The sequence below is a fragment of the Nomascus leucogenys genome, chromosome 16, assembly GCF_006542625.1.
Source record: "Nomascus leucogenys isolate Asia chromosome 16, Asia_NLE_v1, whole genome shotgun sequence".
Taxonomy (NCBI): domain Eukaryota; kingdom Metazoa; phylum Chordata; class Mammalia; order Primates; family Hylobatidae; genus Nomascus; species Nomascus leucogenys.
In genome coordinates, this window is record NC_044396.1 from 748,798 (window position 1) to 771,826 (window position 23,029).

At 34.3% G+C, this 23,029-nt stretch overlaps 1 protein-coding gene across 1 annotated transcript in view; it reads left to right on the forward strand.

Annotated features, from left to right (window-relative positions):
- Positions 1-23,029, forward strand: part of EYA1 (EYA transcriptional coactivator and phosphatase 1) — a 335,724-nt gene that overhangs the window by 156,779 nt on the left and 155,916 nt on the right. The window contains exons 2-3 of the mRNA XM_030795255.1: positions 18,822-18,871; positions 20,427-20,554. Of these exons, the coding sequence (XP_030651115.1) occupies positions 18,822-18,871; positions 20,427-20,554 (178 nt within the window). The remainder of the gene's footprint in view (positions 1-18,821; positions 18,872-20,426; positions 20,555-23,029) is intronic.

Below are 23,029 nucleotides of genomic sequence, written 5' to 3' on the forward strand. Positions count from 1 at the left end.
TTTGTTGGATCAATGTTTGGCATTTACATTACTCCGCCTATATGTAAGCTCTTCTAGCATGAGGTACTATTCCCATTTTAAAAAATTATATATATATATATATATATATATATATTTAAGATGTTCAATATGATATTTTGATATGCACATATATAGTGAAATTATTACTGTAGTCAAACAAACTAACCTATTCATCATCTTCTGTAGTTACTTTTTGTTTTATAGTAGAGTATCTAAAATGTACTGTCTGCAAATTTTCAGTATACAATGCGGTATAATTAACTGTAGTATTCAAGCTATACACTAGATGTCTAGACTTTTTCATCCTATAGAACTACAAGCTTTCACCTACACCTTTCACCTACATCTCCCTGTTTCCTCCCCTTCCTTGCCCCTGGTAACCACATTATACTCTTTCTATGCATTTGACTTTTAAAGAAAATATTCCATATATAAATAAGATCATGCATTAGTTATCTTTCTGTGTCTGGCTTATTTCACTTAGTATAATTTCCTCAAAGTTGTTGAAAATAACAGGATTACTTTTTTTAAGGCTGAATTATATTCCATTGTGTATATATACCACAGTTTCTTTATTCAGTATCTGTCAATGGACACTGAAGTTGTTTCTATGGCTTGGCTATTGTGAATAAAGCTGCAATGAACATGGGAGTGCAGATATCTCTACAAGGTGGTAATTTCATTTTATTTGGTTGTATACCCAGCAAAGGAATTGCTAGGTCATATGGCAATTCTATTTGTATGGCAGTCCTATTTTTAATTTTCTGAGGAACTTTCATACTGTTTTCCATAATGGCTGTACCAACTTACAGTCTCATCAATGGCCTACAAAGGTTTCCTTTTCTCCACACTTTCATCGACACTTCTTATTTCCTGACTTTTTGGTAACAGACGTCCTAACAGGTGTAAGGTGATATCTCATGGTGGTTTTGATTTGCGTCTCAAGTCAAATTGATTAGTGATGTTGATTATCTTTTTATATACATGTTGGCCATTTGTATGTCTGTTTTAGAAAAATGTCTATTTAGGTCCTCTGCCCATTTTTTAATTGGGTTCTTTGTTATTTTCCTATTGAGTTATGTGAACTCCCTACATTTTGGATATTAACCAATTATCAGATATATGGTTTGTAAATATTTTCTCCCAATCCATAGGCTGCCTTTTCATTTTATCAGTTGTTTCATCTGCTGTGCAGAGCCTTTAGTTTCATGTAGTCCCACTTGTTTATTCTTGCTTTTATTGCCTTTGCCTTTTTTGTCCTTTCCAAAAAAAAATCATCACCAAGACCAATGTCAAGGAGTTTTTCCTCTGTTTTCTTCTAGGAGTTGTATGGTATCAAGTCTTACATTTAGATCTTTAATCCATTTGGAGTTGTTTTTTGTGTCTGGTCTAAGATAAGGGTTCAGTTTTGTTCTTTTGCCTATGGATATCCAGCTTTCCCAGCACCATTTATTGAAGAGACTATCCTTTCCTTATTGGTCTTATTGGTGGTCTTGCTGAAAATTATTTGACCATATATGCTTGGGTTTATTTCTGGACTCTTTATCCTGTTCCATTGGTTTATGTGTCTGTTTTCAGGCCAGTACCATGCTCTTTTGATTATTATAACTCTGTAATACAGTTTGAAATCAGGACATGTGATGCCTCCAACTCTGCTTTTCTTTCTCAAAATTATTTTGGCTATTTGGAGACTTCTGTGGTTCTATATAAATTTTAGAATTGTTTTTTACTATTTCTGGGGAAAATGCCATTACAATTTTGAAGGAATCACATTGAATCTGCAGGTTGCTTTGAGTAGTACTGATATTTTAACAATGTTAATTCCTCCAGTCCACAAACACAAGATACTTTTTCATTTATTTGTGTCTTCTTAATTTCTTTCATCAATGTTTCATATAATTTTCAATGTACAGATCTTTTACTTCCTTAGTTAAATTTGTTTCTAAGCATTTCATTCTTTTTGATGCTATTGTAAATGAAATTGCTTTCTTGATTTCTTTTTCAAATAGATTATTATTAGCATAAAAATGCAGCTGATATTTACATGTTGATTTTGTATCTTACCACTTTGCTGAATTAATTGATTAGTTCTAGCATTTTTTGTGGAGTCTTTAAGGGGTTTTCTACATATAGCATCATATCACCAGCAAACAGAAATACTTTTTACTTCTTCCTTTCCAAGTTTGATACCCTCTATTTCTCTTTCTTCTCTGACCGCTCTTGTGAATACTTCAAGTACTATTTTGAACAGAGGTGGTATGGTGAGAATGGGGATCCTTGCTTTGTACCAGATCTTAGAGGAAAAGCCTTTAGGTTTTCTTCATCGATTATGATGTTAGCTGTAGACCTTTTATAAATGGCCTTTATGAAGCCGAGGAAATTTCCTTCTATACCTATTTCATTGAGAGTTTTTACCATGAAAGGATGTTGAACTTTGTTAAATGTCATTCTTGCACCTGTTGAGGTGATCAGTGCTTTTGAAATGTCATTCTGTTAATGTGGTGCATCATATTGATTGATTTGGAATGTTAAACCAACCTTGAATCCTAGAGATAACCCCCACTTGGTCATGGTGTATAATCTTTTTGATGTATTGTTGAATTAAGTTGATGATTCCTTTTAATAATTCAATTCTGTGCTCTCCCCTATTTGTTTACCTCTCCTTTGCATATATTCAGATGTATCTGTTATTGTATCAATTCCCTCATCTTCATAAATGGGTTCCTGGAGCCTTCTGGCCCTCTCCAATCTGGACTGTCATGCCTAGGGCATAGCTATCATTCTAGAATTTCCTTTTCCATAAGAACCAGAAATTATATTCATCTTTCTCCTATTTGGATTATCTAGTTTGTAAAGGAGGTTTGCTTCCTAAATTTAATGGAACACACCGTCTGTTCACTACCTGAGAAAGGATTGGGAAATTAACCTGATTTGGAAGTTGATTTTTGATAATTTACTTGTCTGAAAATGTTTTAAATTTAATTTAAATATTTAATTTTCCTACTTACAAAGTATAGTAGGTTATAAAATTCTAGGCTGGGAATTATTTGTCATCTAGGAATTTGAGGCCATTGCTTTACTACTTTCTAGAAATACATGTTCTAACTGAGAAGTCTGAAGTCATGACCTAGGCTTTGTATGTGGTCTATTTTTTCTCTCTAGAAGTTTGTAGGGGCCATCTTTTTCGTATTCTGAAATTTCTGAATAATATCCATGGATGTGAGTTGTTTTCACTCTTTTTGTTGGGTAATCATTGAGCTCTTTCAATCCGAAAACTCATGCCCTAGGAAATATCTTAGAATTACTGGTCTAAGTTTTAGCCTTAATTGTCCTTCCTCTCTTTCTGAAACTCTAGTTATCTGGGTGTTGGAAAACCAGAACTTTAACTTCTCATTTTCGTATATTTTCTATACTTCTCTATTTTCCATCTCTTCTTGCTCTCTTCTCTGGGAGAATTCAACAGTTTTATTTTTCAAACCGTATTGAGTTTTATTTTCCTGTTATCTTACATTTTATTTCCAAGGGCTCCCTTTTGTTGTTAGATGTTCTTTTAAAAGAAAAAAATAATTATTGTTATTTTCTTATCTTGTTTCATGGCTTCAGTATCTTCTCTTATTTCTCTGTTCATATTAATGGGAGTTTATTTTTGTTTTCTTGACATTTGCTTTTGTTTGATCTCTGTTTCCTGCAAGTTGCTTTGCTTTTCATTTGGTTTCTACATTTCTTGAGAAGCTTTCCTCAGACTCTTCATAATTCTTAATTGTTGGCTTATATTTAAGAGTAGGGCATTAACTTCGTTAATGACTTGTCGCCCATGGTTTTTACTTTAGTTAAATGACTTGTTGCCCATGGTTTTTACTTTAGTTAAATGACTTGTTGCCCATGGTTTTTACTTTAGTTAGAGTGATCAGATTGAGTTCTCGCCTTAGGAGGTCCCCAGGTGTAAGTGATTTAGATCTTTCCTTTGGGGCTGGTCTGAATACTTAGTGAAATCAATTTAGGCTCCTGCCTGGATAATCACTGGCTGACAGTGTTCTGGGAACCCTAATGAGGAAAAGTTATGGAGGAAGAGAGCAGGGGCAGTTATCCCAGCATTCAGTGTGAGTGTTTTATAATCTGCCTGTTATCAAAATGGTGCATGCTTCTTCAGCACACCCCGGGGCTTCTCCTACAATCCATAGTCTACTTGTTTTACTGCCTATGTAGAGTGGAGAAAAGGGTCTTACTGCATCTTATACTGACTTGTACCTAATCCTCCTTATGGTAGCCTTACTTGTACTTCCACTTGCAGAAGTACCTAAGTATCATCAATTGCTAAGATGTTGGGGATGGGAGGAGTTGGGTGGCGTAACTTTGATTGCTTTTCAGCTTTCCTTACTGCCAACTTAGGATTCAGCTTTCTCATATCTGCTAAGTGAGTTACTAATGGGCTGTGTGGTTTAGATTTTTTCCCTCACTTTTAAAATTTGTTAAGGCTGGGTGTAGTGGCTCATGCCTATAATCCCAGCACTTTGGGAGGCCAAGGTGGGAGCATTGCTTGAGCTCAGGAGTTTGAGACTTGCCTGGGCAACAGAATGAGACCTCGTCTCTACCTAAAATTAAAAAAAAAAATAGCTAGGCATTGTGGTAAGTGCCTGTAGTCTCAGCTACTCAGAGGCTGAGGCAGGAGGATTGGTTGAGCCTGCCAAGTCAAGGATGCAGGGAGCCATGATTGCGTCACTGCATCCCAGCCTGGGTGACGGAGTGAGACCCTGTCTCTAAATTAATTAATAAATTAAAATGTGTTACTGTTTTCCTATTACCTGCTTTCCTTCATTCTTGGGGATTTGTGCCTTAAAAAAAAAACCCTTTACTTGTGCTCTAGGGGATTTCTAGAGAAAGCAAAAATAAATGCGTATGTTCAGTCAGCTACCTTTTCATTTATTTACACTTCTATGGACACATAATTTCCTTAAGTGTGGGAATTCTGTCTGCCTTGTTTACTGTTTCATCTATGCCCATAGTACCTGGCACATACTAGATGCATGATAAATATTTATTGAGTGACTGATTACTGGCTGATAGACCAGCTAACTAACTTTGTTGGTTAGATTTCTGAACCACCTAAAAGCTGCAAAATTTGAAAGTGATGGTGTTGTGGACACACCTACAATGAACTATTTCTGAAAGGCAGGACATGTAGGGTTTCTTTAAATATACTTTCATCCTATTGAATACTCTTTTAAATTTTTAAATTAATTTTTCTGTTTATTTTGGTTAGGAATTTAAAAGAGAAATATGAACCAGTATTAAGATAACAGTATACTTAGGGAAGAATATGACATAGCTAGAATGCAGTATATGGTGGCTTTTTTTTTAACCTGAAACTGAACAGTTCTAATTCCTTAATTTCCTTGGAGTTTGGTTGTTCCCTGTTGTCAGGATGGCAAATTCCTAGCACAGTTTTTAAGGACTCAATTTTGCCCCATAAATTATTTTAAATATTTTTGTACATAAAATAAAATTATGTTCCTATAATGATAATGCCCTAGCCAGTCCAGCTTTAAAGTTTTCAATGGAAGGAAAATATAACAATCTGTAAGAAAAAAGAAAATGAAAATTCAAGGAAATCATTTTTCTTTCACAAATCAGGGCCATGTTCCCTCAAGTAGCCTTGTGTGCATGTATTAATTAATTTAATAACATTCACCAAGCACCTCCTATGTGCTAAACCCTGGAAACTATGCCCTGTTTGAGCACCCATTCCACGTTCATTTAATTAAATTGATTTGAAATTAACTTTTCTGTTGCTATTTTTTTCTCCATGGGAGCTTTACCATAGCAGTAAACATTTTCATCCACATACCAATTTGGTAAGGTGTGTACCACTGCATCCATTTTATAGCTAGCTAGTTATAAATTATAAATTGAGAGAATAAGTACTGTGACAACGGAAGACATAGAGAAAGCACGTGTTGAAACCAGAATTAGAATTCGTTTGAATCTCTGGTGCATTTGTTTTAATCTGGTGAGTAGTACTCTTGCCTATAGAGAGATGTTAATAATTATACACACTTAAAAGAATAGCATTTCAACCTTGAATAATGATAGACATGAAATCCAAGAATATACAAAAATGGAAGCGGAAATCAGTGTTGCCATATACTGCTTTAAGAAGTTTTTTTTTGTTTTTTTTTTTTTTTTTTTTGAGACGGAGTCTCACTTGTTGCCCAGGCTGGAGAGCAGTGATGTGATCTGGGCTCACTGCAACCTCCGCCTCCCAGGTTGAAGCAATTCTCCTGCCTCAGCCTCCTGAGTAGCTGGGATTACAGGCACCTGCCACCACGTCCGGCTAATTTTGTGTGTGTGTATTTAGTAGAGACGGGGGTTTCTCATTGTTGGTCAGGCTGGTCTCGAACTCCTGACCTTGTGATCCACCCGCCTTGACCTCCCAAAGTGCTGGGATTACAGGGGTGAGCCACCACACCCGGCCTTAAGAAGATCTTAATGTGAAATGTCTAATTTTTTTTTCCTTTTCACGTATAAGTCATTCGTGGGTTGATAATAGGCATAATTTTGGAAAATTCTAAATACAGAGCTTAAAGGTGTGTTCCCTCCTGTTTGATAGTCTTCAATAATTAATCATGAATACATTTATTTGTGGTGAGTTAGGTCATCCATATTTGTGTCCATTTTTAGGTTTATCAAGTACAATTTCTCCCAAAAGAGGTATACTGTGACAATACCGCAAATTTAAAACGCGTAAAGTCTGCATATCTAAAATCATTGTCTTTTTCCTTTAGAATTTCTAAGTCATAGGCTGTCATTCTTTTAAAAAGGCTGGGATTCTTAGGCAGGTTTTTGGATCATTGTTCTGAATCACAAATTCGTTCTTCTTTTTCACTTCTGTTTTTGTCCTGTCCCTCCTTCACCTTCTCCTTACCCACTCCCCTGCATCCGCTCTCTACAAGCAAGGAAGGTCCTCCTCTCAGGGAAAGACAGGAAGGAAAGTGAACAGCAATCCCGAGAGGCCAAAGCTAATGGGGGCTTTGCGGATCTTTCAGCAGGGGTTGTCAATGATAATCGTGCAGCAGAGGGCTCCTCTACGGGTGCTCTGACCTCTTGGTAAACTATTTGTTTCTCCTTGTATTGATTAAAAAAACAAGCCACCAGCCTGTAACTCTCTATCAACCAGGGTGTTGTTTTTAAGAATCTTCCACATTTAAAACATACTAACTCAAAAATCCCAGACCTTTGGCTTTGCTTTACTCTGTATTTCAGGTAAACCAGATCATTGATACTATTAAAACAGAATCCCTGAAAGAGGCAGAGGATACTTTCCAGGTTTATATCTTTTGAAAGAACATGAATCACACATTTCAATATTCAGTATAATACCCCAAATATTAAACCATCTAAAACAAGCATTCCTCTTAATTAGGAGTATCTAAAGACCACAAAATGTTTAATCGTACTTACATTTGGGTTGCAGAAAGGAATTCTGTTTTAAGTATTTGAACACACTGAGGCTATTGTTTTCCTTAATATGTGACATAAAGTCTACTTTTTTCCCTCACACCATAGTATGCTAAAGGAAAATCCAAGCACCCAAGGCAGTTTGGTCGCTTGCAGGCATGAATCTAGATAAACCTTACAGTAGAGAGAAACCTCCAGGTTGTATACCTATTGACATTGCTTAATAAAAACTTCTAGAATAATGGTGCTTCTGGTTGTGTTTCCAATGGCAATGCGATTGCAGTGCACTGTGGGTTAAGTTACTGATCCTTTGAATTCTGACCTTCTTTCTAAAACAGCTTTAGAGGTTACTCTTTTTTTTTTTTTTTTTTTTTTTTGTCCGATTTGGGAGACTGGAGGAAGAAAAATTAATACTGCTTGAAGAAAGAAAAAAATTCTGTAGGTTATTAGGTTTGGGGGTTCCCTCTCCCCAGTCCCTGGCAATTCCTTTGTAATAATAATAGAGCTTCTTGATTCTGAATACTTAAACCATACATCCAAATGCATCGGGAAATGTGAAGTGCACTTTTAATATAATTATTTCCTCAGTGAATAAATCAAGTGTTTATGATATAATAACTATTAAAACCAAAGCATATCATACTGGGTAACTGAAATTAAGAAAGGTAAAATGTAAGAAATTGATATAACTATGAAACAAGACATGCATGTAATTGCTTATTGTAAACTCAGACTCTGCTTTTCCTTTTTAACATAAAGAATAAGTTGGGAATATTTATAATCTCTAGGAAATAATTAACCTTTTTGAATATGTAAGGAGAAAAAACCCACATCTCCTGATTTGACCAATTCAAGTTCAAGGATTTTTTCTCTATTGACCATTTAATGTACTTTTATTTTTGCATCCACAAAGTAACTTGCAATATGTGTTCAGAAATAACCAGCTACTATATAGTGATATTTTCTCTTCCATATCGGATATATTATTTTGGTATATATCAATATGTATCATTTCAAATATCACACACTTTTCTGGATTTTTATTAACTTTATGGGCTATCACCTTGCTTCAAAATGAGGATACAATGAGGAGACATTAATGTCCCATTGCTCCATCTACTGTTTAGAAGTGACTTTGATGGTGCTAGAAAAATGAGGCAGGTTCCAGAACAAATAGGGAAAAATCACTTATATTTAAAAAAATCAGGATTCATAAAAATATAAAATGCCTAGCACAGTGCCTGGCATTTAGTAAGCACTTCATAAATGCTAATTCCCTTCTTTCCTCCATGAGCTATTCATTGTTTCCGAAGAATTTAAAAACTGTGAACTCAGCTGTCATGAAACCTGAAAAACACAAAGCAAATTTCCAGATCCTCTTACATGTTTTGGGAGGTGCTGACAAGATTGGTTTTGCCCATGGCTTAGAGGAAAAAATCTTGACGAAGAAACAACCTGGGTTTTCTAGGTTGCTTCATGTCAACAGAAACCCATTTTACAGTGTGAGAAAGCAAAATAACTTATCACTGAGATTAAACATATGCTTCCAGGACCAATTATTTATATATTTTTTGGCAGAAGGAAGAAGAAGTAACGGTTTGCCATTTTGGAAAATCAGTTGATTTTAAAATAGGAAACCTGTTTTATCACTTTTTTAAGTACCTATATTATCTCATCCCCTTTTCTTAAAAATCTGCCACTGCCCTTGCTATCACTATTAGTTTTAAGTAGTGCTGCTCAAAGTTTCTATTAAGAATAATAATTTTTTAAAAAAATATCTGATAGGCAGTCATTACTACACAGGATAACAAGTTTCACACCCTACATAAATAAGTATTATTATTAATACATAATAATCAACGTGCTCTTTAGGAAGTCAGGAAATAGGTTATATTTTCATATTGCGTTGGTGTAAAGACTGTAATATATATTAAAATAATTTTCCATGGTACAGCTAATAGTTAATTACCTCCTTAGCTTTACTGTTAAAAGCTAATCATGTTGGAGTTTGAATGGAAAACATTTCACAAAATATTGGTAGACATTCAGTTTGGCAGATTTAATATCATTCTTAAAATAAATAGAGGATGTTTTACTTGGTTGCATTTCAGCAGAAGGCTCCTGGGAGCAGGACCCTCATTGTAGGTCTCGTGCTGGCGGGGAAAGAGCAGGTCATAGAAGTGACCACTCCGAATGCCAGCAAGGATCATAGTGTCAGCCGTCCAGACACGGTTCCAAAGGCTCCATAAAGAAGCCAGGGAGGTAGTGCCATGGCATGGACCACAAGAAAAATAAATTTATATGAAACCAGGAAGACTGGAAGTATAGTATTTTGGAATACTGTATTTGCCATTCTACTCTGAACAGTTTGAATTACAAAATGTTGAATACTTCCACATATTGATTTGAATCATGTGGAAGAAATAATGACTAGGATTTTGCTTTTTTAAGAAAATGCATTAGTCTTTAAGTGCTGATTATATTTTGCAACTTACTATACTGTTATTTTTGACAAATGATCATCTCATAAGAAGCATAGAAACAAAGAGATTAGTAAACTTTTGGACCAGGTAATAGCATGCATGCTGACTTCTAAAGTTATTTCAAAGTAAACACAAATAGAAGAAAAATAACTTCAAAGTGCATCATTTATTGACAACTTCACAACTGTAAAATAATTTTATTTTCATTATTGGAATTAAAAGGAAAAGGGACACCTGTATTTTATCCTTTGTTTTCTCGTGTTTATTTGTTATACTTAATTTGATTAATCAACTGTTAACTCGTGAAGTTTTAGAAAAGCCCAAGTTACCTTTTAGATTGTTGTAATGAGTTCCTTGTATCTGTCCTTGTCTCTCTCTCTCACATATATATATACATGACATTTGTAATAAGTATTAAATATTACAAATGTAATGTAAATGGTGTGTGTGTGTGTGTGTGTGTGTGTGTATATATATATATGACATTTGCTTATTTTTTTGATCATGCCCTTCACCTAAAACGCTAAACTCTTCTACCAAAATTGAAGACTTCCTTCATATAACCAGGCAGGTATCTAGGCAACAGCTGGCTCTGTCACATAAAACCTGTTTGGCGATAACAGCATATGAAAGGTACTGTCTCCTTGACGGTTTTCAAACATTTCATTATAGTTGAATATTTCAAGTATTTTCCCTTTCCAGATAAAATTATGTATTTTTTTATTGAGGAAAAAGCATATTGGAAAATTTTAAAACTCCTTTCCATACATTTATGTATTGAGATTTACATGGCAAATATGAAATAGCAATGCTTTCTTCTATTACCTTTTCCTAGTAGCAATGTTCAACAAATTTTCCTCAATTTTGTAGTAATATGTATGACTGTATTTAGGGAACAATTTAGTCCTTAAAGTATATGGTTAAGTTACATAATACAGTTCTAGTTGGTGAAGATTTAGAAATGAGGCTATCAATACACTATGAACTGGGTGTTATTAATAGCTTAAATGTGGCTGTTTATCATAGGATAACTTACTTTTGGTTTAAATTGTATGCAATAGTAATGATTACATATTGGATATTCAAAAGTAGTAACCATACACAATTTATGGGTAAACGTGATTGTTTTTAATCCATCTAATTTTGCTTCAGGAAAATGAAACTCTTTAAAAGTAGTAAATATGCACATGGATATTACTTTTAGTCAGTGACCAAGCTCTTTGTTACATAATTGTGAAGCATGAGCTATATCATATCAATTAGTGGTCACATTACATTCATCATGCTTTTACTAATTTTCTTCATAATTATATGCATAATTTATTTAATATTTCATTTGGTTATATAAATAAAAATTAAATTTCAGCATAAAAATATGTAATATGATACATTTAACTATAATGTAGGCAAGTAACTTGTATATAAATGTGACATACTTTACATAATATTCCCACTGTTTTGATTTTATATCGTTCGTATATTCTGGATTTGTCAATATAATCTTTCATGGATTAGAAAAATAATTTCTGACTCTCTTATGTCTACAATAATTGTTAAACAATTGGAAGCATGAATACAGTAGCTAATTGTAAAATTTCAAGCATTGTTTAATTCTCTAACACCTCAAATTTTAGATTTTATAGAGCTTAGAAATAAATGTGGTTGCAAAAGTATTTACTGTTTGATATCAGATTGAATTACCACAACATTACATTTTATCTGACAATGCTAGAAATCTCCATTACAAGCTGTATTTTATTTTCTGCATATATACTTTAGTATATTGAATAACTGATACTTCTGGTCTGAGAAAGTGCAGTAGATGGTAACATAATTCTATTTCTGCTGCACATATGAACAGATCCAATAGCAATCAACTGTTTTTTTGACCTGGCTTCCCAAATATGGTAGATGACTAGCCCATGATTCCTTGCTGGTACTATACAAAATGAAATCCTAGGTGAGTTTGCAGTTTAAGCCGTCGCTTATGTTTGACAAAGTGTTCTTTTCTGAGGAATTCAGACTGGCATACTTTCAGTGGTTGGGGGGAAGTCTGTATTAAATTTTGGTCATTAGCAGCTTTTTATTTCTTGTTTGCATCGGAATGGTGCTTTCATTTACGTATCAGCAATATAAAGTTATGATTGCGTCTATGTGTTTTATTAGTTGATGATCTGGAAATGTATTATAAAGTCATGCAAAAAGTTATTGTGATTTTTAAAAATTTTTTTCACATCTATCAAGTGCCTAAAAAATGAGGATGCTTTTTTTTTTCTTTAAATAAAAGACCTAACCAGTAGAATAGTATTCTATGGGTGATGACAAAACAGTTTTAAGAAAAATCCAGTGGGCATAAAGATTTTATTTTAGAGCACAAAATTGGTTACAACGAGTGGCTAGTATCAAAATAAACATTTGTATTTGAATGTTGGCACAGGGCTGGCAAATTAAGATACAATCATTAGTCACATAAACGATGCCTTCTTTGAATATTTGAAATCAACATAATGGTTAAGTCTTATCACCGAAGTCATGTATCTGCATAAAACATAACTGAAGCTCAGCTCTTTAGGTGAGTGTTATACACTGTCATGCATAGATTCTGAGGTCAGTAAGAATTTTTTTTTTTTAAAGAATAAGCTGTAAAGAAAGAGTTCTAGATAACATGAATCTTTTCCAAAAATCGTTTAAAAATATTAACACTGAAACAGTATCTGGTTCATAGCCAAGGAATTGTTCACGGGAGATTTGCCATTCTAGAAATCATTTCGGATTCATCCTTCAGGCTTTCATTGTTAAACTGATAAAAGCTTGCACCTTTGCTTTTTCATTTTCTACTTAAAGGGAAATGGCCATTCTAGTTTTTGATTTCCCCCAGACCTGTTTCAGTAGTAGGTACGTTAGTTAGGAAATAAATTATGAAAAGTAGTGGATTCCCTAAGTTTCAGGGCCTGAAAAAAGTTTAGGAAAAGTGTAAAAGATAACGTGTGACTACTCCCCAAAGATCTTAATTGATAACTACTGTTGCAAGAGGACGCGTGTGTGTTGACCGTGTCTCAGAGAAGTTATTCTCACACAGCTGTTTATTCAGATAGCGTGGGGCGCGTTCATTTACATAATTTTTTTTTTTTTAAACAGCAAGGTTGAGTCAGACAGAGCAGTGCTCCTTTCAATTGTTGCATTTAAGCCAATAAGGTTAGGACAAGAGAATAGCTGTGGTTTGCGTTGCAAAAACCAAAAAAAAAAAAAAAAAAAGCCCCGAGGCTCCATGGGCAGACCTACAAGGCTGCGCAAACAAATCGAGGGATGAGATTCTGCTGTTTCTTTGTCTAGGGTTCTCAGATGCTATCTGCGGCTGCTGTTTGGTGGGGAAGGAGCGCTGGGCGCAAAGCTGTTACCAAACAGAACGGTGGGAGCTGATGGCTCCGAGTTTGGGGCGAGGTAGAAACTCTCCAGTGCCACTTCCGACTTTAAGCCTTCCTGTTGCCGTCCACTGTGGCGGGTTTCTTCCTGGGGAACGCGTTTTCGCTCAGTCGCTCGGCAGCCCGAGCCTGCGGCAGCGGCCAGGCGCCTGCCCCCTGCGCCGAGCTTTCCCCCGCAGAGGCGCTCCGCTCCCCGAAGCGCCGCGGCTGCACCAGAGCGCCTGAGAGCCCTCGCGCGTCCCCATCCAGGAGCAAAACTATGTGAGGAATGGAGGTTTGCTAACCCAGAAAACTCGAAGGAACACATTAAACTGGTGGATGCAGCAGATGTAAGCGCTGTAAGTACAAGCTGACTGTTTGAAAAATTGTAGTGACTGACAACAGCTGTCCTGTGGGCAAAGCCCAAGCTAACAGGAGCGCTTTTATTATTGTTTTGATTTGTTTTCAAAGAAAAACATTATGGCATGGGGAAAATTATGACACTTTGTACCTAGTACTTTATGAGCCACAGGGTTTCATCCTAGAATTTCCAAATTATGAGCGATTAGGATCATTAAGAGATAATTACAAATTAATTGTTAACAATTACTTTTGTTATGCTCTAGATAAATGTCATGCAGGACCATATTCTTGTAGGGAGATGACTTCATATCTCTTTTCTGAATTGCTGCACAAATCTCAAATATATTTGTGTGGTATTGAATAAAGTGGTGCATATATGTTCATTGCAATACATAAGTAACTTGTACACACTTTGATATGAAAAAAATGAAGCATTTAACATTTGAAAGGACAACAGATAACAACATTAAATTGATAGCACTTTTTAAGGAAGAAAATATTTTTGCTTTAATAAATAAATTTCCCAAACGTTATATTAAACTTTTCTTCAAAAGGTGATATAACAAACATTTACCCAATTAATATGTTTTTCTCTTATTGACATTTTGTAAGGCTTGACTGGACCTTGACGTTAAAAACAAGATCTGTAAACTTTTGAATTATCATTTAAAATATTTGCCATTCAAAATCAGTATATGAATTGTTAATGACTCATGGGTTTATATTTATTGGCGGAGTTTTTGAACACTTAAGCATAGGATTTGCCAAGAATTCAATAAATTCAGAGCTGTCATTGAATTTAGGCAAACGTTTTTATGTTTTATTTCTTAAAATGGCAAGGGGTACAAAAAGTCGATAGTAAGCACATAATGTAGTTTTTTATAGGTTCGGGATTGTTTTTATAATGTGTCTTTCAAAGTAGGTTTTATTTTATGCTTGCATGAGTCTTTCCCCCCACAGTCTGGGGTCTGAGGACATGCACACATGTACAGTCATGCTTTTGCATTATCAAATATTTGATATTTGACTTTCTCCATGCTTGAGTTCTCCCAAGGCCCAAAGTGTTCAGTAAGTGAGCAAGCAGCCATGGATTTTCAATCTTTGAACATTCTTTGCGGTGACAGACATAGAAGCCTAATTGAGCCACTGTTCAGTTTCAGAGGGCCAAATGGAAGTCCACTGCTGTGTGAGTTTCACAGACATGAGAAATGATTTTCTCAAAAGAAAATTTCCATTTGTGAAAATCGTATAAGAATACATTGTAAAGAAGAAAAACACTTGCAGCAAGAATAAAACCACTTGTTTAATCAAATATCAAAAGTATTTCAACATTTTAAATAATTGATATGGAAAACAATCCTTTAAAGCTATTGGTAGCATCCATGTGGTTTAAATACTTATTTTTGTTTTCACGCGGACTCTATTTTGTCATTTTCTTTAAACGACGCATTGCAAAAAGTAATGTAGTATACTACATGAAAATAATCAACAGTAGTATTAAAGCATTTATTTTATGGAGTCTTTGATAAAGAAGGAAATATAGTGTTAACATTTAAAAAACATCTACGTCTCCCTAGAACTTCATTTCAATTTTGGGTTTAGGTTTTCATTTTTAAAATTTAAGTTTTCATTACAACAGTGATGCCATACTTGGAGATATTGACTGAGGAGAAATTTTAGCAAGAATATACCCTAAAACACAAATTTATGGCTAAGGAAAATTTTTTTATATAAAATACATTCTGATGAGAAAATTGCTATTGTCTTTCAAATTTGGGAGTACTCAGGTTGATCTGTGGTTGGACAAAACTAGCTTGCCTGCCAGCTCTATTTATTTAGATAAGCTCAGTACTTTCACTTTGAAAATTTCTTTTCGGTTTGAAAAAAAGTTTTAAATTATAGTCATTTTATAAAAATTGCTTCTAGCAAGCAAAAAAAGCCTGTGGAAAACCCATAATTCAGACAAGCACCTACATTTTATTTGCCCTGTGCTGCTGAGATTTAGAATCCCTTTCCATTTACAGTTTACTTTTCACAGAACATTATTAACTTTTTGGCTTCATGCATGATCTTCTGTCAGATGCTTTTGATTTGTAATTTAGCAAAGTATAATAAACAGTGCAAAAGTCATGATTTTTGCTCTGCATCCTGAGCTCTGTGGTAGGGAAAATGTGATAAAATGTGTACCTTAAGTCTTGTTTGATGATCTCTCAAAGCAAGTTTGCCTTCTGGAAATAATTTCTGGGGTTGAAGAGCATGGTATTAACAGATTTAATGTGGCTATTCAATGGATTGGCGAAGTACTATGTGAGGTTTAACAAAATGAGAGAGACAAATTGAATATCAACAAAAGTTACATCTGTGAAGAATTATAAATTTAATTAGAAAAAAGGCAAACTTAAAAGACCTCATTAACTAATCAGAAGTCAAAGTTACTAGTTTAGGATTCTTGAATTTGAATTTTAAGAAGTTCTGCTTGTTGCTATTTGTATTTTCACAACTCTGTCAATATGCTACTATACGTATTCTATACAATGAGTTTTAAGAAGCATTAAAGCGAAATGACTTGATTGTAATATAAGATGACTATTTGCTATGTTATGGGAAATATTTTTGCACTCATAGAAGTATTTAAGTTAAAAATACCAGATTAGGAGAAGACAAGAAACATACTAAGTTTATGGGTGTAAAACAGAAAATGTGGACTTACTGAATGCCTCACATCACTTTTCTAGAAACAATAAAATAATATTTTTCTCTTTTGAATGGAAATATCCCTAATTAATTATTTTCAACACACATTATGGTTTTAGACCTTTACAAGACAAACTTCCAGAGATATTATCAAACATGAGAGGAAATCAACAGCAATCAGAAATAGGTGTTCTTTTTAGATAAGTCATTATAAGACTATGTTTCCTTCTGCGCTGTAATCTTGTACTACACATAAAAAACTAAAAGCATGTGAAGTGTAGCATTTTGTAAACTGTAACTAATTTTGCTCACATCTGTGTCTAATTGTTGTCTGCATTCGCATTCTTGAGAGTAGATTTATTTTTCCTGGACCACGATGTGGATTCAGCTGACCAGCCTAAGTGAGGATTAGTTGTTTTAAAGTTATTTTGATTAAAGAGTCATTTTTAAATACAGTAACACACAACACATGGTTTAAATAATCCCTGAGACACAAAAGAATATATCTGAAGTATAGTTAATGAAATGTAGATCATGCATATGGACTTTCAAAAGTTGTAGAGTATGAAAATACAGTAGAGTCTAGTTTAGCCAGCATTAAAGAAATGTGTTGTCGTGAAAACGCATTTTTTCACTGAAATGTGGTAGACTAATTCTTGTTTTGAAGTTCATTTTTTCTTTATTAACAATTTGACTTTGAAATTTAAATATGATTGGTTAAAGCACAAATATAAATTTAACCAACTTTCAAAGTGTATACTGAAACTAAAATTATATTTCCAACATTGTGCTTTCCAGCTAATGTTAAAATGGAAATGTATTTTAACATTTAACAGAAAGAATGCTTTAAATACTCTTTCACATAATTAAGCCAGGAGAGTTCTTAAAACTAAGTTAGTTCTCACCTATAATTTATTCCAGGTGTATAAAAGTGGAGAAAAAAAAAGAAAAAGGAAATTTATCCTTGAGGTATATTGCTGGAGTTTCTAAAGGAAACCACTTACACTTGTGTGAGAACGTTAATTTTAACAAAAATTGCAGAAGCCTGTTATCACGGAATGACACATCTGTAGGCATTGAAATTTAATTTTTATCTTAAGCGTCTTTTAAAAATTGTTTTTCATCCTGCACGTATTGTAGAAACATACCTAGAAATTTTATGTAACATTATACCAAGACAGTTAGACTTTAATGATGCTTTATTCTTGCTAGAAAGGTAGTATTTCTTATTTCATAAATCATAATTTAAAAATAACAGGACTTAACAGAAGACGTTTGGTTGGATAACTGTAATGCCATTTGAGATGCTTTAGTTCTCATCTTTGTTCTGTAACCCTAATTGATGTCAGTTCAGGTTGAATGAAAATGCACATCAAAGATTTGGAATTCTGAGCCATTTTAAACGTTTTGCAGAATGCTCTCCTACTGAGGCGTTAGCCTGAGCTTACAAGCCAGCAGCCTGGCCTCACCTGAGCTTTATCACCTGCTGGCAGTTTGAGCTGCTTCTAGAAGAATGGCAGTGACTGTCAAAGCCTGCACATTAGTTAAGTTGTTCAGTGAAGTCCTGAAGTACAGATTCATCTAGAAACAAGAGAGACTGAAATGTAGGCTGACTAGGATGGTGAATTGATTATTAAACTTTCCATTTTCTTCCTCGGTTTAAAAGATGGAAAATCCACCGAAAAAGCTAACTACATTTTCTAGTTTACCGGGCAGAACTGAATAAGAACCCACTGAATTTTAAATTGGCGAGGGTGAATGAGCCCATTGTTCAATGGAGTGACTTTAGGTATGAAAACTTGCCTTTGCCATATATAGTTAGTCCAGCATTGTCTGAAAGTTGCCCAGAAGCTGTTTTAGTGAATGTTAAATGACAAATAGTAAATGTAGGAGAAAACCATTATGATAAGGATAAGAAACTGTCAGGAGTCAAAGGGGTGGGCGGGAGCTCTATTTCAGCTGGTGATAACAGAAGATGAAAGATCTTCTGAGGATGCTGGAGGATTACTGCTTGAACTATTGCTGTTAAACACGCTCATTTTGTCAATCGCTATTTTTTTTCCAAGCACCTTTTCCAAGCTGCCTGGGCAAGGCTGCTTTGCATGTTGATTGGGGGAGGGGTAATCCCGTTTGCAGCTGTCATAGGCCAGTGATGAATCACTATCACGTCATTTGGCTGCCTTCCCCCCCTGACAAGGGGAGGAGGAGGATAGACCTGCAGGAGGAAACAACAGTTGAGACCTCAACTTAAAGACAATATGCCTTTCACTGCTGCAGTATCCTCCTTTTTCTCTTTTGGTTAAAAGAGAGCATTGTCGTTCTCAGCCATGTGCTCTGTATAATTAAGAGCTGACACTGAAGCAGAGTAACAACAGCTTCTAATTTTTTTTACCCCTGATCACAGGTGCAGACATCTCAAGCCAGTTCAGATGTTGCTGTTTCCTCCAGTTGCAGGTAAGGATATTGTTGATATTTGACATTTTTGGAGATTACCTTTCTGTGACCCATATCTATTTTTGTCTAGTGTTTCTTAATTATTTCTATTAATAGCAACAGCCTCTGTTGGAAATTACTTAACAGCTTGTGTGTGTGTGCTTGTAAAACATTTTAAGTATGTAGAAAGGGAATAGGAACCTCGGTTTGAAAATAATTATGGGCTATAGTTTCCAGTGTTAGGAAAACTGTGAATGTGTAATGAGAATCAGGAGAGAAAAATTGGATTTTAGACCATTTCTAGTTTGAATTCAGAATATTTGGGGAAGTCAAAGCTCACTTTAGAAGTAAAATGGTTCATGCTAAGCTGTTTTAAGAACTGATACCCATAGTCAATGTAAGTGCGACCTCTAAACTAAAATGACTGTAGCTTTTATTGACCTGATAGGGTGAGGAGCAAATAGTATTAACTTAATATATGTAAACATTAAACCTCCTCCCATCTTTCTTCTTAGAAAAACATACAAAGTTTAAAATAAAGTAAATGGGCCCTAAACTTTTAAGAAATTGGCTGTAAGAGAATAATGGTATCCAAGTGTGTTTTTAGTGACTTTAAATAAATTCTCTCTTCACTAATAGGGTATTAAATAAAAATGTATAGTTCTGAAATTGTGAACATGAGTAGTGGCTTTTGTACCTTTTATAGAATAAGTAACTGCAGAGTCTAAGAACTTTCAGAGGGCATTTAACTGGTTTTATATGGCAAAATTGCAAAATTATAGCACTAAAGTAGAATTGTTGTTATTTCCCAGAGTAAGTGACAGCTGAGGTATTCCGAGTGCTAATGCTTGCAGGGACCCACTGTATGTTGGCCTTATCCTTTTTCAATTGGGCACGCTGTATGTAATCCACAAAGCAAACAAGTGAGCCGACATCATAATGTTTTAATGCTGCATTTGTTTCAAGGGAAACAGAGGAACAATTAAGTAGTTTGCCAGAGTAAACACATGCATCAGGACTATCTCATTCTCTGTCACTAGACTATAGGTTTCAAGTGTTTTATTTGGTTTGGAGACCCATTAAATTACAATTGGGTGGTAAATTATAAGGGAGTACCTAGTGCTAATTTATTAGATGAAACAGATTCCACAGAAGAGTGATCTATTTCCATTTTACTTCTTTACATAGTTGCCTCTTCTTTTAGAAAAGTAATGCCTTTGGTCCTTTTTAATATAAAAAGACAACGATGACTGTATTGTTTCTTTGAAAATTATAATAGATGTCATTGTCTCAGGTTAGACCTTGTGACTTGATGAACTGTGTAAGAGAAAAATGAAATTTTAAAAGCTTCATGTGACTGGCTGTATAGGTAAAGCAAGTGACATCTTTTGATAGTACATATGATGAAGGGATACCTGAAGTCAAAATGTGAGATGAATTATTTTGAGTCTAAGAAATAGATACAATGGGACTTTCGTGCGAGTGTGTTTCAAAGAAGGTGTCAAGTCATTAGCACGTTAAATGGTGGTGTTATGAATTTGGTACATCTGTCAAACGGAAGGCTTCTTGTCTTTAGGTCTATGGAAATGCAGGATCTAACCAGCCCGCATAGCCGTCTGAGTGGTAGTAGTGAATCCCCCAGTGGCCCCAAACTCGATAACTCTCATATAAATAGTAATTCCATGACTCGCAATGGCACCGAAGGTGAGTGTCTGCCTTCTCACTGTTTACTTTGCACCTTGTTTCTTCGTCAGTATATGCTTCGTTATTAGGTGGTTATGATTTCCGTTGTCAACATCATAAAACTACTCTTATATTTCCCCTTTAGGTAATAATGTGACTTACGAATCAGTATTCATTGTTATGAGCTTCATGTTTCCAGTTATTGTAACATTGCATAGATTGGTTTTGTTTCGCCAAATGCATATACATACATACACATGTATGTTATACATATTTGTGTGCATAACATTTTTAACCTTTGAGTGTGTTTTATCTTCTTATCGATCATGTCCACACTGCAATATCAATTTGTGTTGTTTTACTGGGTGACCAGTGAGAACTTTGAATTATTTCCTTTATTTTCCCTTTTGTTGTTAAATATAGCTGAATTTATTTAAATGTAAACATTGGACTGGATTGTTTCTAAATATCAATGAAATAATTTGTATGCCTAGTGTTCTTAAGGCTTTGGCTATGAAAATATAAATAAGTAAAAAAAAGTATTGTTTATGAAATATACATATCAAGTGATATACACACAATTTATTTACTTAAAGATTAGTATACTTTAAATGTAGAACAATTACAATTATTTCTGTGTAATTAATACATATGAATATTTACATAAATTTTATATAAGTAGAAATACCTACTTTGATCCACGTATACTTAAGATTAAACATATAAGGTTATATGTATTGTTGCTACCTGTTAAACAGTCATTTAGGTACTATGCATATTTTTAGAACTTCAACATATGGAAAGATATGTTACATATTGCATTATATTTATTTCTACTCTAGTCTATTGAAGAATTATTTCTTCATAGATACTATTTTGCTTATTTATTCATTACTAAGCCTCAGGACCTTGATGACTCAGAGCATACCTTTCACTAGAAGTTCAATAAATTATCCATGTTAGAATTCCATCCATATACAAAACTCTTAACCATCATTTCCCAGTCACCATGGTGATCTTTCATTACACAATTTTTTAAAAAAATAAAGCTAAATGCTATAAAATTATTGTGGTTTTTGGTGTGATATTCCAATATGTATTAGTGAAGGCTTTTGAAACTTACAGTGTTGTGTAATTTTTAATAATAGGAAAAATATAAAATCAGTTGTTTCTGATATGAGATGCTTTTTTATTCCAACAGTGATTCTTTTAATATGTAAATAATTCTGCATTTTTCTTTTAGCATAAATACATTCATTTCAAGTGTTTATGAAAAATGGGTACTATCAAAAATTGAAACTTTGCTGATGTAGCAGAAAATTAATCTCTGAATGAGGTGCCTTTTCATCTGAAACTTTTTTCTTCCCATTTTGATAGGCAATCAGAGAGAAACGTAATTTATAGGAAAGTAGTTCTAGTGTGTAAGTGGATTTTATAGAGCAAATAAAATTAAAGCAGGCAGTCGTATTTCCTCTCCTTTTGGGCTTTGACTTCAGGTAAAGCATGCCTACTGCGGAGTCCAGCCTGGGTGTGGATATAATCACCGCAGGTCCCTGCGCCGGCAGGCCTCATGCAAGAGTCAGCGTGAGGGCAGCCACTGACAGGAGCTGCAGAAGGCCCATAGGTGACCTTTAACAGGCATTTCCATCATTATGAAGTCCAGATAAGACAGTCATTCCAATTAACTTAAAAATAAGGAAGACTAAGTATGTTAAAATATTTTGCTCAATAGAATATACCAGTACATATATGGAAGAGCAATTATGAAATACTGGTAGTTAATTTTTTTGTATATGAAGAAATGAATAGGACTAAGAAGTTTTCATTTTCTCAACATTTTATTGGCAAGTTGTCTCCTACAAAATAAGAACCATGCAGTACTGAAACAGAGTGTGGGTTTAGGGTTCCCCCTTGGATGGCTTTGTGTGAGTAATGCGTGGTTTGTTTTCTAAGCACATGTGGAGTAATAATATATTTCTGAATATTTACTTTTTATAGCTTGATATCACATTCATATTTAGGAATACTGCATTTTGTTAGACTTTTGCATAACTAAAATAAGTTCAAACTATTAAAACATTTTAGGTAATTATGTGATCTCTTCAACCAAACTGGAAAATACATAAAATTTGTTCTTTATCTTAAACTTAATTGTTTTATGTCTTGGAAATGAATTTTTTTAGACTCGATTTCAGGCAAATACACAATTACTCATCTCACCCTGTTTCAGGCAATCTTCATTAATGTCCTTTACAAGCATTGTGGTGGTTAGAAAGTGAAGTTAGAAGGTATCGATATAAATGAGAATAAATGAAGTTTCTCAATCTCCTGAGGTATTGTTTTATTTTAGTACTCAGTTTGAAAATATGGACCCAAACTTCCTTCATGATCGATGTTACACGTCCATTTAGATACAAACAATATTGGAAACTTCTAGGTTTTTATTAAGTGTGTGAATCAGTTTATCATGCTACTTATATGTCTCATAATATATCT